Consider the following 18,728-nt stretch of genomic DNA (forward strand, 5'->3'; position numbering starts at 1 on the left):
TATGCTCCATCATAGCAGTTAGTTTAGGAAGTTTCATGGGCACCGACTGGACAGAGAAAAGAATCGTCTTACTAATGGGGAAAAAAAGGAATGCTGGAGGCAATTACCTCCCTGACTCTGTGTCCTCAGGTCAAAAGGGGACCGGTCATAAACGCCTGGACACCAACAGAGACAGACCTCTGACCATGCAGGCCTTGTTTCACTCTCCCTGCAGCCAGTAACATCAGCTGGTGAAAGAAGCCCTGGCTGTTTAAATTTATAGCACAATGTCATTCTGTGTCATGAACGAACAATGCATGTATTCATCCTGACACAAACGCAAAAGGAGATAGTAATCCTGCTACTTTTTAGCATGACGATAGAAATGTCTCATCATAAAATAATAAATTAATACATTCTTTCCCACCCTTACTTTCTTTTTTTTTGTCACTGATGTTAACACTCCTGCCACTACCTATTGTGTCTTCAACAGGACGCTGTCAGAGCAACGATAATTATGTTCCTTTTTCCTGCTAAACGTGTTTGACAAGCTCAACAAGAATATAATACACACTTTCCAAATAGGCAGGCTACTCTGTCACCTCTCAGACCAAGGGATTGAAGCCTGGTGCTCTGGATGCCAATCAGCTGAAGACACTTTAATTATCATGAAACCTATTGCATGATGTCATTCTTTTGCAACCCATTCACTCACCAGCAAATTATGGCAACGCTTAAGTGGCAGAAAATGTTTTAATTCCTAGTTGTTTAAACTATTAAACATCTTTATAAGTTGGATCGTATTTTCATTAAATGATTCAAGGTAATAGACTAGGTTTTACTTTTCCATTCATGCCCTGCAAGGAATTTTTCAGCTGTTACAGTGCAGCGTAGGAGAGCTGAATGAAAAAGTCTGGGATGTACCATTACAACTTAGGGGGTTACTAATTTGACATGCATTAAGTATCTGTGAGTGGAATCCACCTAACAATATGTCATTGTACAAAGTATACTTGTGAATGATTCTTTTTTGGAATAAGAAATATATACGTGCTTGGGTGTGTTTCACGTGACAATGAATCCTGCGAGAACGAATAACTCCCCTACTGTGGCAGCCGGTTGGACCATGCCAAGATGATGTTACGAACAGCCCTTTAAAGTCGCTCCACTTCCGAGATGAAGTAAAGTAGACCTCCACTGCACAGTAAGAAGGCGAGGACTGACAACATATCTGTCTGAAATAACGCCAGTTAGACAGGATATGTTGAGAATACACAGTCGGACTGTGGGATGTTTTATGGACTCGGAATCGACGGAGTTTTCTTTTCGTCCAAATCTATGTAGGACGTGGCGTCTGCCATTGCATTGAAATAGCTCTAAATGTGCGTGCATTTTTTTTGATAACTCGCAAAGACAACAGCAGCACCCTGGACTACTATTTTGAAACAGGAATGGTTTATCCTCCCGAAGGTTTATTCTACATCGAAATGGATCAAGCACCACCAGGTAAGTTAGGGTTAAAGGCAACCATTGTCTGATCTGCAGGGGGTCAGAAAACGTTTTATTCGGTTTTTTTTTTATTTATTTTACTTTCTTCTTTTTCTTGCAACATCTTGTGTAATGTCGGTAATAAAGCTGACCTCTGACAAATGCCGTGCAGGTGTTGGTAAAAACGCTATAATGGCCAGGTCCTCAGTGCCGAGCCTCCCCAGCGGCATTGCCCAAGCATGCATAGCGCAATTCACTTGCCAATTACGTAATACCTTTCGGTGGAACAGGCGCAGTGGCGTTTCTTTTGTCCCAGCGCATATGACAAACTTGGACACAAATGCATGGCGGTTTCGCGTCTCCTCGTGAGCCAAAAGCTTTACCAAAGGCGTGTGACAGTGCAGAGAGTGCATTTTAAAAGGGAGTATAGTTGCACAGGGTGCGTTAATGAGCGCCGCATGAAGCGACCGCTTTGTTCTCCTCTGCAGCCAGCCGTGGTTAATTTGTGTGCTAGCTCTGAAAGTAGGCTAGAGGCAAGCAGACTAGACGGCTCGTCTCATGACTTCACTCCGCAACTCACGAACACTTCATTTTTTATTTACATTTTGTCATCTGACCGCCGCGTTATTACATTGTCTTAACAGCGTGCTGACACTTGTATTCCGGTCCTATTGTCTTATTCCAAGTAACCACCTAGCTCATTTGATATGACTTTAGACTGATAAAAATAGCACCATAACGTCAGCCCCCGTGCATTAATAATTTTAAGATGTTATTGAAAAAAAAAAATTCAGTTGATTATACTAGAGTATGAACTTAAAGTGAACAGTGGTGACACACCGTAAAAACAATGCACAGACCCTGTGTCTGTGTGCTTTATGGATGTTTCAGAATCCCTTGTCCCTGACTTCATTTAGCCTACTTTTTATTTTTCTGCATAAGACACAGGGCAAAAGCCAAGCTACATGCGTATTATTCCACACTTGAATTACGTGGCTCTCTCTGTACTGGTATGTGTGTGTGTGGGGGGGGGGGTCAAAAGCCAGTAGAGTTTCTTGGCAGGAGACAGAAAGTGGAAGGTGTGCAGATTTAATTTTGCTGAGTTCAGGAGCCGCGGTTTTGCGTTTTTGTGCCTGCCACTGTGCTGCTGCACCTGCCTTTTGTTTATTTTAAGGTCAGAAAAAGAGGAGAGCGGATGGTGAGAGAAACCCACATTTTCTCCTTCCTGTGAGTGCGCTTGTGTTCACCCTAACTGCCTCATGAAAGGCACTTTTGTCCTGCAGTGAAACATATCGCCCTTCACCTCCTCTTGATGCGGTCTGCCCTCCTTTTTCATTTTTAGGAAAACGCTTAGTCTTTCAGCCAGACTCCCAGATTGTATGCCTTTTTAAGGTTTGAGGATCTAAGTGTGCAATCTTTATCAAATGGGAGGGGTGGTCCAAGAGGCTCTAAATATAATTTATGGTTTATTTGATGCCTTTCATGCACTTCAGGACAGTGCCAGAGGCTGCTGCAAACTTTACCAGTTGCACTTTAATCTACTTTGCAAGAGTTTGTAGGCAACTAGATAGCCTAATTCTGCAAATTTCTGGAATACTAAAAGAAATCCTATTTCGTTTTAGTTTATTAATAGTGCTCAGAAATGAGGACTAACTGCCACATTTCCTTTTTAGTGCTGACCACACTTGGTAAGGATGTGGCAAGTGATATCTCTTGGAAACATGCCCGGGCTTGTCTTCAGATCTTAAAAAGCCTCCATCAAGCAAGGGTGTGACAGAGAGAGAGAGAGAGAGAGAGAGAGAGCGAGAGAGAGAGAAAGTTGTTGGGGGTAGTATACATTAAGCAAATTCTAAAATTTAACTCAGGATGAATAAAGTATCGCTATCTATCTAGAACACTGCATTTCCTTAACACATATTCACGCACGTATCCTTGATTGCAGCAGTCATTAGATTGAAGGAGTCCTGTTTACAGTACATCACTTGATCTCACATAACAGATCAATGCTTTACAATGTCTGATAGATCTCTTTCTAAGAATCTGCTATCCCAGTCCTTTTTGCATTCGATTTTCTTATCTGTCTTTCTCTTTTGCTTGCAGCTCTCCCTCCCAGGTCAACAAAGCCAGTGCGCTCCACCATGAACAACAACTGCCCTGCGCCACCTACATACATGCTACAGGACGCTGAATGGTATTGGGGTGACATAACAAGGTAAAGTATCTTCACTTTAAACATGCCGTTGTTCCTACAAACGTTGGAGTTTGTGTTTGTTTCACGTATTGGTATGTCAGATTCACTAACTGTTAAACTGATTTTTGCCTCAGGGATGAGGTGAACGAGAAGCTCCGAGACGCACCTGACGGCTCCTTTGTGGTGCGCGATGCGTCCACTAAGCTGCAAGGAGACTTTACGCTGACATTAAGGTAGGCAGAAGGGAAAGATAAATGTAATCCTCACAGCACCACCACAATATCAACAGGGTTTTCCATTTTGTTTTCCATTAATAATCAAATTTTTGTGCTTTGCCGTTTCACTTTTCTCAGGAAAGACGGACACAACAAGCTGATCAAGATTTACCACCGGGATGGGAAGTACGGCTTCTCGGACCCACTCACATTCACTTCGGTAGTGGAGCTCATTTGGCACTATCAGCACCATCCGTTGGTGGAGTACAACGCCACACTGGACCTAATGCTCACCCATCCCGTGTCCCGTTTCCAGCAGGTTAGTGAGCACCATTATTCGGTTTTGGGATAAAAATGTCAGCCAATATTTTGATGTTGCAAAAAAAGGTTTGATAAAGGATCATAGTTTTTTGTTAAATACAGAGGATTAGGTCAATTATGTCATTTTAAAAATTTCTATATATTTTTTTTTACATCAGGTGAAAGAGGACAGTGTCGATGTTGCTGGAAGAAAGCTCAAGGAGGTTCACTGTCAGTATCAAGAGAAGTCAAAGGAGTTTGATCATCTATATGAAGCCTTCACAAAGACCTCACAGGTAAAACAAACACATTCAACTAACTCTGACGGTCTCTCATGTCTGTGCTAAGACCAAAACATCAGTAGAATCTTTGTCCATCAGAGTATTTTTTATTTTCTATTAAGTGGATGTATTCTTTGTGATGCAGGAGATCCAGATGAAGCGAACAGCAATTGAGGCCTTTAATGAGACAATGTTGATCTTTGAGGAGCAGTGTCGCGAACAGGAGCGTTACGGAGAGGAGATTGAGATGAACAATCAGCCCGAGGGAGCTGACAAAGATCTGGAAAGGTACTTCATTGCATTATCCAAAAAAAAACGCCCCTAAATGTAGTTTCAATTGGTTGCATGTAGAACCACGTTTATTGATCTGTATTCAGACCTGTGACCTTTTTTTTTTATTTCCCTTTTTGTTAGCTTTCTAATAAATTATGAGAAGCTGAAGTGTCGTCTCGGGGAGATCTACGACAGCAAAATCCATCTGGAGGAAGACTTGAGAACGCAGGTGGAGGACTACAGAGAGACCGACAGGAAGATAAACAGCTTGCGGCCTGACCTCATCCAGCTACGCAACATCAGAGACCTGTACCTCAAGTAAGTTTATCGTTTGTGGTATGTGTGGGGGGGGGGGGGAATTGTAGCTGCTCTCTCTGAATTATAACTATTCTATATTTAAAAAAAATCAACCCTTTCTTTACACCTCTCCTTGCAGCTGGCTTAATCACAAAGGCGTCAGGCAGAAACGCATAAACGATTGGCTGGGGATACTGAGCGACAGCCTTGATGAGTAAGTTCCAACAAATTCTTCCTGGAAACGATGTTAAAGAGTGCAACTTATAAATGAGAGCAATTAGTAACAGAACAGTTACGGAGGTGTTACAATATGACTCTGTTTTTCCAGCACATATGTGTTGAAGGGAGATGAGAAGAATTTGCCGCATCAGGATGAGACAAATTGGTTTGTTGGTGAACTGAGCCGGACGCAGGCCGAGGAGATGCTTCACGGTAAAGCTCCTGGAACGTTCCTGATCCGTGAGAGCAGCAAACAGGGCTGCTACGCCTGCTCTGTTGTGTGAGTATATCATTTTGGAAAAGCAGTATCTGGAGAATGAATATCATGCATTAGTGACACTCATTGATGTGATTTTTTTTTTTTTTTTTTTTCCTTCTTCATTTATTACAGTGTGAATGAAGAAGTGAAGCATTGTATGATCTACAGCACACCGCAAGGATACGGCTTTGCTGAGCCCTACGACGCCCACTGCACACTGAAAGACCTTGTCCTGCACTATCGCCTGCACTCCTTAGCGCAACACAATGACGCCCTGGATGTTCGGCTGTCCCATCCAGTACACGCCAAACCTGCAGCCACGCCTTCTCAACACACAGAGGAACACAAACTCTTACAGACTCCAAAACACACGGTGGGGCTCCCGCCTGCCGCTCCAGAAATGTAAACCAACGTTAAAAAGACAAAAGGACATGTTTACTGTATCCTGCGAGAATGACTGCATCGAGGTGCATTGTGTAAAGTTTTGCACTACAGTGATTCCATCGGTTTTTGTGAATGGGATTTCACAGATTGAAGTGGGACTGGAACTTGAATGTCAGCTTGAACTTTTCTTTTCAAAGAGACTATTTAAGCTTTTAATACAATTTTTTTTTTTTTTTTTTTTTTTTTTTTTTGTACTTCATTTATTGCCGCTTGTTTAATGGACACCTTTTTTAGTAGGGATGTTGAAAACCAGAAAATTGCTCACTGACATCAGGTGCTGCACCTTTGTTTGACTTCACCTTTTAAAACCAGAGTTGAAGTTGCTGGAGATGTCCATTCTTGATAAAATTGATTCCGTTCTGACCAATAGTATAGTAATATTTGTGCCTCATTCTTGCGCATGTGATGGCAAATTTTGAGCACAAAACATTTTTTCTAAACACATACGTTATATTTAGAGAACTTTATCATGCAAAGAAATTTTTAATTTGAGTGACATTAATATTTTTGTCCTCAGTAAATGTATTAACCTGGTTTAATACCAGGGCTGATATCCACATTAGCACACAATAACCTTTTACTGTGTTTCCACATGTGCCCCGTTAATGTGTAAATTGAACTAAATGGTTTAGTTAGGCAGAAGGGACTACATCTCATTTTATGGGAATGTCATAAGGTCTTTTTATAATGATTAGTCAAAGTCAGCTAGATATGTAAATATTAAAGTCAATTCAGGTTTTGACATTTATAATACCTTGGACACGTAGCTGGCAATCACCAAGGTAGCCAGCTACATACTGCAAATATGGCAGACGTCAGATCGCTTGGCTGCAAGCTAATAAAGTATAGATTAACTAATAAAGGTTATACTAATAAAGTATAGATTAACTAATAAAGGTTATACTAATAAAGTATAGATTAACTAATAAAGGTTATAGGTATATCACCAAAAATGTATGAGCTACTATTGGGGGGCTGCTGATCATTCTTCTAGTGCTTCCCTACTCTCCTGGTAACTGATAACACTAACAAACCAATTGGAGACCCAACAGCCAATCAGAAATGACCTAGTCCAACTTTTCTGATTGGCTGCCATCGTGGCACACTGTAACAGCACCCAGACAAACCTGAGAGCGCCACAGCAGAGATGTTGAGAAACACTGAGCTAGTGTCCGCTCACACAGACCATTGAGAGGGGAAATGTATAAAACTGAGGTGCTCTTATGTGGATATTAGGAAACACTGTAACAAGTGCATGGAGCACAAAATAGATTTTTGTTGGCTTAATTAAATAATTCTTTGCGTGACAATTTCTCTACAAAATATAACTCATGTGATTCTACAAACTCTTTGTGTGCAAAATGTCCCATTGTGTGCTCAGGAATAAGAAATGCTACTTTGTGTAGGGGGGAAACGTTTTCAGTCGTGCTGGTTTGGTGGACCAAACCATTTTTTCGGTAAATGCCACATGTGAATATGTGAAAAGTTGTGGTGCATCTTGACAATTTTCCCCTTTTCTTAACATACATTCATATACAATGGATACGTATGTAGCATTAACATCCTGTAGAATACCATTGTAAGAGCATACTCAAATGTTACACCCATTGACCAAAGCACTTAATAGTGAGCAAAAACATCCCTTTTAAGTCTGGTAAATGCATTTGGGCGAGGGGAGGGCAATTTACGTACACCTGCTGATGTGCTGATCAAAACATAATCTGAAGTACTGTATGTTATATTCTGTTACTCAAAGAAGTATAAGCTTTTTGTATTCTATATATATTTTTTCTATAAACATGCCACAAGATGAAAGCTTGAAGAAAGTGCAATACAACAGTATTTCTATTGTTGCAATGTATGATGATGATGATGATGGTGGTGGTGAAGGTAATGCTGTTATGAGAGGTTGACATTTGCCACAAAAATGCACTCTCTTTGGTGGTGTCGGTATGATGTGGCCTCCAATGTTTGTGTGAACTGCCAGAGGTCCGGAAGTATCCTGCCTCCATTACTTGAACTGTGGCATTGCTCAAGCTATGAATGTTTTTCATGACATGTAGGCTACATAGTTTAAGAGGAAAGGAATCCATGTTGAACTTGGCACATTTTTCAAGTTTGAGGACAATACATACTCTGTACAGAGAAACTGTAAAATGTATTTCTGAGGTTGGTTTATGGAAGGTGGGTGATTAAGCCTCTTACAAAAATATAACTCCACTGGGTGATTGAGGAAACTACTCGGGTGAAGCTATGTGAGATCCTGACCTTTTTCTTGCTGAAAGACAATAAACTGATGAGGGTTTTGTCAATTTACGTAATCCATTGGATTATTTTCAGGGTCTCTTGCTGATACTGTGTGTGCAATGCACAGTGTCAGTTTATTATTTAAGGTGGGCTACATTTCTTTTTTGACATGGGCAGAAATAATGATGAAATACAAAACATAGAATCACTTAAAGTGAGATAACTAGTTAAATGAAAATCACCATCCGTCTCTAGTGGAGCCATTGTTGTCCGACGAGCTTATCCCTGGGTCAGAAGAGATAGGAGACGGCGAGGGCACTGGAGGACAGACTGTGGACAGATGGAAGAGAAAGGAAGCGATAAGACAATAGCAGGATATGTGCAGGCCCTTTCCCCACTCTGCCTGGCCGCTGTTGAGTCACTAGAAAACAATCTATCAAACCTACTTCACTTAGAACATGCTGTATTGTTAAATACATTTTTTTTCTGAAGCTGCCATAAAAACGAATGCAACTGTATGCAACTGTAAATATTTGGTAGCTTACCGGCTAGCTTGAGAGCAGCTTGAGTTTTGTCTCTAGAACTTAATCACACAATCAAGACCAGTATTAGCTCATAATTACACAGATATGTGTAAATTATACTTTTGTTTTTATTAACTTAAGCACCATCTACAAAGAAACACTTGTGTAAAACCTAGGATAACGCCACTGCTAATGATGATAACCCATGGGTGACCATGACACCACCGTTGCCCTCCATGACCATAGCAACAGGTGGCCTGTTGCAACCATAACATAAGGTATGTGTTAGCTAGGGATTAATGAAGTGCAGAGGGCAGGGATGTACTGGGGGAGAGCCTCAGTTCCAGGCCACGGATTACTCCCTCTTACCTGTGTCAGCACTGAGAGCTGGTGGACAGACACGCGATTCGGCCAGAGGATTGACCAGATGCTGGGTGGTGGGGGGGGGGAATAGATGGACGGATGGATCGATAGGACAGACTGTACCAGCGCTGAGTCACACTCAGTTTGCGTGAGAGTCCGAAAGGCAGGAACGGAGTGGGTAGATTAAGTGTGTGGGGTAGACAGAAAGGGAAAAAGGAGGGACAGGAAATAATGCATTTTTCTAACTCCTGCACAGGATGGTTTAACAAATGAAGGCTGGAAAGGTCAAGCTAGTGACCTGAAAAACAGTCCCACCTGGCTTCACCCCAAAGCCATTTGCTTTCACAGCAATTTAGCTTAGTCCTATTTTCCTTAGCTCACTCAATCTTAATACAAATATTTTCTATGGTTTCATCTATGTAAAAGCCCAGCCCCTGCACGCATGTTTCTTACTCATACATACGTACACAGCACGTCTCTACTTTCCTACCCTTTCTATTTCACCTCGGTCGCCTAACTCGCTCGTTTAAATTCACAGTAATTTTGCTTTATAGTCCTCAATTTAAATAAGTCCTGGCTGGAGGGGCAGCAGGACGAATTACCTTTGGAGTCACGCCTAAAAAACACACACACCATCAACTGTCTCGCAAGCTCTTAGAAAAAGAGGTTTTCGCTTTCAGTTTGGCCGCAGCCAATCGCGTCTTTCCTCCCCTCTGTCTCCGTCCGATTCCACAGTTTTCACGCTACGCAAAGAGCCAATAGGAGGCCGAGAACGTGTAGGATATCGGCCAATCAGCGGCTAGTTGCTATGTTAGAGGCAGAATCGATAAGAGTTCTTTTTTTTTTTCCTCCTCTCTTTTTTACTACCTCACATACACGCTGGTTAATAGGCTGAAGGCAAGAGATCCTGTTGCCTGCCAAGCAGCATGTAGGCTATGGACTGAACCATTAAACATACCAGCTCCACATTTTCTTTTAAGCCTGCATAATACCAAATAAAAAGCAAGTTTGTCTGTATATTGAGTTTATATCCCTTTATTTAAGAATTAAGGGCTAAAGGTTGCTCACCTGAGGTGTTGAGGTCAGGGAAAAACTAGAAAATTAAGTTGAAAAATTGAGGAATGGAGGAATTATGGTAATTGATGCACATCAAACAAGTTTCAGAATGAAAAGAGTGTTGTGAAAGTGGTTACATAAGTTTTTATTTTTCTTTAGGCACTTTTTTCTTTAAAATCTTTGTTTTCCTTTTAAAGAGCAGGCCAAATAACAATGTGTCTGATTACTTACAGTAAGCCCCAATGTACAGTAGTGGCTAAACAGCATCTTGAATGCTACAGTAAACATTGTAAATATTCAACAAAATATTTGGTATAACACTAAAACCATAACACTAAAGCCATATGTCCGATAATTCTATAAATCACAGCTTTCATTTGCATTTCAAGTTGAATGAATGATAAAGTGATCACACTTTAATGAGAGGTGACACCGAGCCAGCTCTTATAAGGGGATAATATAATGCCGCTTGCTGCCAAACCATTCAGGAGAAATTCCAATCCTGGTCCACGGCCAAATCAGATTTGCAGATACCATCTTAAGAAGGAAAGGAAGATGACCCCCCCCCCCTTGAAACACATAGAGCAGGACACTGACTCAACTTAAAAATAATAACTTTCCTTTTAGATAAATGCTCAACAGTTTGCATGACATTATTACATTGTATTCCTACTTCTCAAGGAAAATCCTCACTTATGATTTGATCTGTAATAAACGAAGGACATCAGCGTCCCTCAAGCTCTCAAGACAATGTCATTGCGGGAGTTCAGCTCTCAAATAGATTAAAAAGAACCAGCAGGCACATGCAGCAAACCAACGTCCACAGGACTGAAAGACAGAGCAGATGACAGACAGGCTTCAGAGATCAAATCAGAAACCAGCTAGGTCTGAAAGCATGAGACAATGTGTAGGCCTACATTGTGGGTGAACTCGCCCGAGGGTTACGCAGTTCACAAGTCCCGTCAGGCGAGGAAAGAAGCTTTGTCTGGCAAAATCCGAACAAGCACATGAAATTGTATTATTTATAAATTGTAATACCCTCAGCATACAACAGGGATTTTTACAGTATAAGTTATGGGCAATATTATGGAAATAATAATAAAAAAACTCCTACCACAGAGAGCTGTAATTACTACATTATTTGGTTCAATTGAAAGCCAATCATAAGTAGGCTAAAGGTTGAACTCTACCTACTCCCATAAGAACCCTTAAGCTGTAAGTTTAACAATGTTTTTCTTTCCTGGTGAAAGCAACGTCTAGCCAAAGGACAGAACTCTGATGAAAAAGTCAGACATACCCTGCACTTAAAACAGAATGGTAATTATGGTGAATGCTTTCCATAGGATGACCCTCACACTTTACTTTTTCTCCCACTACATGGAAGATTCTGGGAGCAAGGCAAACACAGTCGGCTTCCCATCACCACAATGGAGAGACATGGTGAACGATGAAACTAGTCATCATGTTCATGACGAGCTAAAACATTGCCTATAGGAGAAAACAAATGAGAGACTACTAGAGCCATGCCCAACCGAAAAAAAGGCTTAATCACACTGTAACAGAACCACTTTCATCAAAAGAAGTCTGTGTCACTACATTTCAAATTCATTTTAGCACCTCACCTACTTATCAAAACCTGTTTTACAAGAGACACCTGCCCAGGCAGCAGCATAATGAACAAAAGGCAAAGAAAAATAAACATTCACATTACAAATTAAACACAGAACGCCTAAACACTAGGGATAATGCATAGACATTCTCTCATTAAGCTTAATTTAAAGGATTTATCAGAGGCTTGTTTCATGCCTCTGGTGATGACGTCATAGCTACCAATAAAAAAACAACAAATGTGTCAGTTATTTAAACCGACTTCTGATGAGCATATTATCATGACTTGTAGAGAACATGTATGTCCCTATACCATGTATCATACATTAAATGAAAGGAAGCTGTTGTCCAACTTCTAAAGTGACAGTGCTTGTACCACCAATGAGAAATAAACAAATCTTCAGGAGGATCTGAGGATGAGGGATACATTCTTCTTCTACATTTTCACATTGTTGGGTTCTCTGATCGGCATTTAAATGGGATGATTTGAAAAAGAAATCACATTGTCAGGTTCAAGTTTACTCTTTGAAAGAGCAATGTTAAAAGTCAATTAAATGGAAATGCTGAATATGATATAACATATATGTAATATTACCATCACTTTTTTTTCTACTTGATGATTAAAAACTAGATGTTAATTGGCTCAAAGTTATATAGTTTTCACTGAAACTTTGGCTCACGTTCACAAACTCCCTGTGGTCTCTCAGGGCCAGACACATAACATTTTAAGTCTAGATTTTGGATATTTGGCTGCAAAGAGTTAAAGTGATCGTAATTTGTTTGTTTTTTCAAAGCTCATTTAGTTGAGAGGGCGAGCTTTGCGATATAATGGCCTAATGAGAGTCCACTTAAGCTGTATCCAATGATTATAAAATATCAAATTGCTCAACTGAGATGATGGTCATGGTGGATACCCTTTAGCCAAACAGGACAGACTGGAAATTTCAGAATACCGGGCAGCAGGAGGGAAACCCAACCAAGCATGTAGTACAAAGGGTGTCCAGGTTGGCACACATCTATCCACCTTTGAATTGGCCACATATTTTCTAGTACACCAGCTGTTAAGATCCTGGGTGACACATTGAAATAGCAGGAAATACTAGTCAAGTGACAGTTTTTTTTTTCTGTAACTGTCACCGGTGTTATATTCACCTCAACTCAGTGCACCAGACAGGTCCAATAGGCCAGAGAAGTGCTAGAGCTCTGTATGTAATAACATGTTTCTGTAATATTTAAACCAACTGGATGCCAAGCTACTGCTTGAAACAAACCGGACGACGCAGTGCGAGGTCTAAGAGTAGGCCCTAGGCTAGCTTTGAGGCTTGTAGTCTCCAGTGGGAGAGGTTAGAGACAACACAGTGGAGGATGGCTACATATAAAATGACCATTCTGCTGGGGGCTGACATGCTAATAATACTGTGATAATTGACATGATAGGTTTCTGTGGCTCGTTGTCAAGGACTTTCATTTGATTAGCTGCTTGTTCAAAGGCGAGACTGCCATCTGGCGGTGTGTGTAATGACACACCTGGCGACAATTCGTGGGTAAAATGAACCAAAAAATAAATAAAAACAATGTATAAAATAATTTAAACATAAACTAAATTAGCCATACTTTGGTGTGATTAAAGTTCGGTCTCCCAAGAGGGACAACGAGGGTCACTGGCGATAGGAAAAGCTATGCAGATATCAAATGCAACATTCTCGGGGATATGTTAGTTGTGACTGGAGAGTCAACTGCCAGACCAGTGCAGTCGATCCAGAAAGATCTGTTGACAGTCTGCGGGGTGACGGAAGTTGCCTGCCTGCATCTTCAACAGTAAACTTATGGGTAAGTCGCTGAATTAGTTTTTCTATACAAGTGCGTAATTCTCTGTGAGTTACCACTCTGAGCAGGGGTTAGTCGAGCTGTAAGTGTTTCAGTGTAATTTTAATTGATTTTACTGATGAATGTTTGAATCCCCCCTGGCGAGCTGTCTGTTGGCTAGCATTGTCTGACTTACGGCTGAAGGCTAGTAGCCGTTTTTAGAGGCAAAATAGCAACAAGAAGACGGACAGTAACTTATCTATGAATGTACCACCGTGCTTTATCTAGATTTTTTTTATACACGAGTATCGCTTGTTGCCAACATTGCCACAGTTTTGTGTTGTGACACAACAGTCGTGTGTCTGTGACTGTGTGGTTTGAGGTTGATGTAATCAGCTCGTGTGTCTTTCAGGTCTGTTTTACGCTGAGACTCGCTAGAGTGGAGGGTTTTGGAAAACCGGCCTCCATGTTAACACAGACCGGCACCAGCGGTTATGTCCTCCACCTACATGTCAACATCCCCTGGTTGTGGTGGTGGTGGTGATGCTGCAGCTGCCATGGCAACACAGGCGTCTGAGCAGGCTCTGCTGGCCTCAGACCGCTACGCCAGACTCATCCTGGCCCAGATGAACAAGATGCGTCTCCGCACCGATTTCTGTGATGTGGGGCTGAAGGTTGGCTGCAAGGTCTTCAGGGTCCACCGACTGGTGCTTGCTGCTAGCAGCCCTTACTTCTCCGCTCTGTTTTCCGGGGGAATGAGGGAGGCGGATAAAGAGGAGGTGCAGATCCTTGGAGTAGAGACTGAAGTCTTTGAGGTTTTGCTGGACTTCATATACACAGGTCCACATCCGTCCTGATATTACCATCATTATGTTTCAATTGGTTTTTGTAATTTTGTACCATTTTTATGAGTGGAAATATTTACCCTTTCCTGTCAGGCGTGATCAGTGTTACAGTGGAGAACGTCCAGGAGCTGATGGTGGCAGCAGACATGCTGCAGCTGAACGAGGTGGTGTCCATCTGTGGAGAGTTTCTCAAGGGCCACATGGACCCGTCCAACTGTGTGGGCATCTTTCAGTTCCTGGAGCAGATTGCCTGCATGGACATGCTGGAGGTTACTGAGAACTACATCCAAGTTCACTTTCTGGAGGTATGAAACAATAAGAGGCACTGTCTCTGTTGTTGCTGTCAAACTTGTTCTTTTTTTTCTTGGTAAAATAAAGCTAGATGCACATGAAATCTGTTATTATTTAGTCTTTATTGAAAACAAGTCCAGTCAAACACCCTCGGCTTTTTATCATAATTGTAGTCTTTACTATTTCTTTTTGATTAAAGTGCTTCAACTCACACTGAATTTTGAAGTTTGATGCTTACAGATTGCCTGTATTACCTGCCTCCCTATTAGGTGTGTGTCACCGATGAGTTCAGGGCCCTGTCCAAGGATCAGCTGGTGAGGCTGCTGAGAAGCGAAGAGCTAAGAATTGAGGATGAGTACCAGGTATTCACTGCAGCCATGGACTGGGTACTCCAAGATGTGGCAAAGAGGAAAAAACACGTAGTGGAAGTGTTGGAACCAGTCCGCTTCCCTCTGCTATCCCCACAGAGACTGTTAAGTACATAGAGGGTGAGGGGAAACATAACATTTTGCATGCCTCTTTCATATTTGACATACTTATATTCCGATATTGCTGTAAAATTGATTAGATGACGGAGTGGAAACAACATCTTGAAATTTTGGCTATTCTGATGTTCATGAAAGGTATTACAGATTTCAGCCTGCGGGTGGCACTGCAGACTCTACTGAAGGAGTACACTGAAGTCACAAAGTCTCCCAAAGAAAATAAGATGTACAGTCAGCTGCAACCAGCCAAGATGAGACCCAGAAGAAAAGCCAGGAAATACCTCTATGCCATAGGTTCTGTTTCAAATCCCTTTTTTCAACATAGTAAAGTAACCTGATGGATCCTAATAAGAAGTGTCAGAAATGCCATTTAATGTTGGACTTTTACTTGTTGCCTTCTGGCAGGAGGCTACACCCGGCTGCAGGGCGGCCGCTGGAGTGACAGTCGGGCATTGAGCTGCGTGGAGCGCTTCGACACCTTTAACCAGTACTGGACCACCGTGTCGTCACTGCACCAGGCCCGCAGCGGGTTGGGGGTCGCAGTGCTGGAGGGAATGATCTATGTGGTAGGAGGTGAGAGACCTGAGGCCGTCTTGTGTTCAAGCCCAAAAAACAAAAACTCCAACAATCTTAAGTCTGACACGGAATAATGTTTTGTTTTTTTTTCACCAGGGGAGAAAGACTCAATGATTTTTGACTGCACTGAGAGATACGACCCAGTGACCAAGCAGTGGGCCGCTGTGGCATCTCTGAACTTTCCGCGCTGTGGAGTTGGGGTCTGTCCCTGCCACGGAGCTCTGTATGCACTTGGTAAATGCCACAGTAGCACCATGTATAACCGAAATACATACAGCACAAACTGGTAGTTTAGTTTGAATAGTTTTAGTTTTCTGTATTTATTGTTTATTTCACAAACAATATGTTTGTTTGTTGTTTATGTATGCACCCACCACCATGGCAGATTCCTTGTAAGTGTAAGTCTTGTACTTACTTGGCAATAAACCCTTTTCTGGTTCTGATTATAGGGGCACTCCATCGTGTTCACGAGGGTCAGTTTACTAGCCATAGTGGTTCTCAGCCTGTGAAAACAGAATCTCATCAATATAAAAATATAGAAACAACATGGAAAATGGGAGAACAAAAAGCTAAATGAGTTAAACTAAATTATTTTAGTAAATTATTTCATTAGTCAGTGCAATTCAATCGATAACCAGTATATTTTGGGAAATGGACAAAAATCATAAACTGATGATTGTAAATACTTCTGTAGGTGGTTGGATTGGCTCTGAGATTGGGAAGACCATGGAGCGGTACGACCCAGAGGAGAACAAGTGGGAGGTCATCGGCAGCATGGCAGTTCCTCGATACTACTTTGGCTGCTGTGAACTACAAGGTGGGTTCCTCAGTTTTTATTGAAAGTATATCTGTAAAATCCAGTGCAACTTGTAAGTGTAGTTAAGTGTTTTTTTTTATCAGTGTTCACAAGCACATTCACACGCACTGAACTCCAGTGTATTTCTTATCTGATGACTTGGACACTTAGTGATGTTGTCTCTTTCAAGGTTTAATTTACGTGATTGGAGGAATAAGTGACGAAGGAATGGAGCTGCGTTCAGCCGAGGTGTATGACCCTATCTCCCGCCGATGGAGCGCCCTGCCCGTCATGGTCACACGTCGAGCCTATGTGGGCGTCGCCTGTCTCAATAACTGCATTTACGCGGTGGGCGGCTGGAATGAGGCACTGGGTGCACTGGAGACGGTGGAGAAGTACTGCCCAGAAGAGGTAAAGTGGGACAATTTAATTTTCAGTCAGTTTTCCATAATATCATTGTCCTGACATGCTCCCCCCCACCGTACTTGTCTTTCTACAGGAGAAATGGGTGGAGGTGGCCCCGATGTCTACTGCTCGTGCAGGCGTGTCAGTGTCAGCAGTTAACGGGCTGCTGTACGCCGTCGGCGGCAGGGCCGCCAGTAGAGACTTCTCTGCCCCGGTGACAGTGGACTCTGTGGAAATCTATGACCCTCACCTGGATACCTGGACTGAAGTTGGAAACATGATCACCAGCCGCTGTGACGGCGGGCTGGCCGTGCTCTGATAGCCAGTAAAATGTTCATATTGTGAGCGTCCAAAACGGCACGTGAATCATCCCAAAACTGCATATAGTGAAGAAAAGCCGCACCTTAAGAGACACAAATGTATGTTTCTGTCTCAAGTAGGCTTTCACGTGAGCATATGTTATTTATACATGGATTAGACATGTTTTTATTTGTCCACATTTGACATTTATGGAACATATGACAGCAGATCGAAAACTGCCAAAACTGCATATATTGCTCATCTGTGTCTTCTTTCAATTCACGAAATTCTTTTACAAGGAGTATCAGTGAAAACACACTTCTTTTCCTCTCATGTATTTGAAGACAAAGCTATCCTTGAGATAAGGATATTTTTACAACAGAGGAATTCTATTTTGGATGGACCAGAGTTTTTTTCTTTTGGGGAGCACTGCAAGCAGTTCTTGGATAAGATGTCAAAAGCCCATGTTTTTTGTTGCTTTCTTTTTATTTTCCCCTAATGTTTGAGGTGAGTGCATTGCTACTTTAAAGATGTATCAAACCACTCGAGCCTATTTAATAATGGAACCAAAGTTCCATGGGAAGTGATTCCTGTAAATAATTGTAAACTTGAACAGCACACCACTGTTAGATAATGTTGGAGCTCATCACATTTGCAAGCGGAGTGAAGACGCACAGTAACAGTATTTCCTATCATGTACTGTTATTCCTTTGCAAATAGCAGAATATTAATGTTAAACAGTAATAACATTTTATTGGTCACTTTTCAGATTTAATAAACATGTGCTTGCTGGGTTTAAAATGAACCTACATTACCTCTCTCTTCATTTAAGATATTTTAAATATAATAACTTAAAAGATGGCTCCAGAGAACCCTCCATTGTAAACATCACACGGATTTTACACACACACACACAAATGTTGACTGTATACTTTTACAAAAAAGATTTTCTGCAATGTTCAAACAGGACAATATGGGATCACTTACCTCCAGCTCTACCACTAAACTCAGCACTCATGGATTTACACTGAACATTTATGTTGACTGTTAATCTCCAGTAACACTCCATGTGATTAATTTATGACTTTATAGGTCGTGCACACTTTAATAAATGTTTAGGTCCCTATCATATACTGTTGACTCCTCAGAATAGAGTCATAAGAGGCAGGGGGAGACAGATCAGTCAGAATGTCTTGTAAAAGTTAATAACAGAACTGTACTATGTACTTGTATCAGTGTGGAGTACATAACAATAGAAAGGAAAGGTATGCAAATAGTCCCAATGTATATCCATTGTCTCCAATTTGCACATGTCAAATTTCCATGTTCAAACATTTCAGTAAGGGTACTTCTTGTCTACTTTGCACAGCAAAGAATGTGATTCTACAAATGTTTTCTGATAAATGATAAATGTTGAATTTCCAAGTCTTTTGTTGTTTCTAAATGATATGCCACATTGACACGTGTCACATTTGTCCCA

General features: G+C 41.5%; 2 protein-coding genes across 2 annotated transcripts; both read left to right on the forward strand.

Moving 5' to 3' along the window:
* The first annotated feature begins 1,141 nt into the window (after positions 1 to 1,141).
* LOC116699207 (phosphatidylinositol 3-kinase regulatory subunit gamma) lies at positions 1,142 to 8,262 on the forward strand. Its single transcript, XM_032531690.1, has 11 exons — positions 1,142 to 1,485; positions 3,568 to 3,679; positions 3,793 to 3,891; positions 4,012 to 4,192; positions 4,353 to 4,469; positions 4,600 to 4,742; positions 4,869 to 5,045; positions 5,164 to 5,238; positions 5,353 to 5,523; positions 5,635 to 6,809; positions 6,878 to 8,262. The coding sequence occupies exons 1-10, from the start codon at positions 1,431 to 1,433 to the stop codon at positions 5,906 to 5,908; spliced, it is 1,404 nt and encodes a 467-aa protein (XP_032387581.1). The 5' UTR covers positions 1,142 to 1,430; the 3' UTR covers positions 5,909 to 6,809; positions 6,878 to 8,262.
* A 5,101-nt stretch (positions 8,263 to 13,363) lies between these two features.
* On the forward strand, positions 13,364 to 18,666 carry ipp (intracisternal A particle-promoted polypeptide). Its single transcript, XM_032532494.1, is given in 11 exon segments — positions 13,364 to 13,574; positions 13,963 to 14,390; positions 14,489 to 14,700; positions 14,956 to 15,157; positions 15,160 to 15,174; positions 15,310 to 15,465; positions 15,577 to 15,744; positions 15,844 to 15,981; positions 16,442 to 16,564; positions 16,734 to 16,954; positions 17,043 to 18,666. Coding segments are annotated over 10 exon segments (1,806 nt in total). The 5' UTR covers positions 13,364 to 13,574; positions 13,963 to 14,044; the 3' UTR covers positions 17,268 to 18,666.
* The last annotated feature ends 62 nt before the right edge of the window (positions 18,667 to 18,728 follow it).

Source organism: Etheostoma spectabile, chromosome 12 (assembly GCF_008692095.1).
Source record: "Etheostoma spectabile isolate EspeVRDwgs_2016 chromosome 12, UIUC_Espe_1.0, whole genome shotgun sequence".
NCBI lineage: Eukaryota > Metazoa > Chordata > Actinopteri > Perciformes > Percidae > Etheostoma > Etheostoma spectabile.

Excerpts from the sequence above, each read along its gene's own strand:
- LOC116699207 (XM_032531690.1), top strand. The coding sequence starts at position 1,431 with ATGGTTTATCCTCCCGAAGGTTTATTCTACATCGAAATGGATCAAGCA. Across the intron at positions 4,193-4,352 it reads CCGTGTCCCGTTTCCAGCAG|GTGAAAGAGGACAGTGTCGA; the intron begins GTTAGTGAGCAC and ends TTTTTACATCAG. Across the intron at positions 5,524-5,634 it reads TGCTACGCCTGCTCTGTTGT|TGTGAATGAAGAAGTGAAGC; the intron begins GTGAGTATATCA and ends CATTTATTACAG.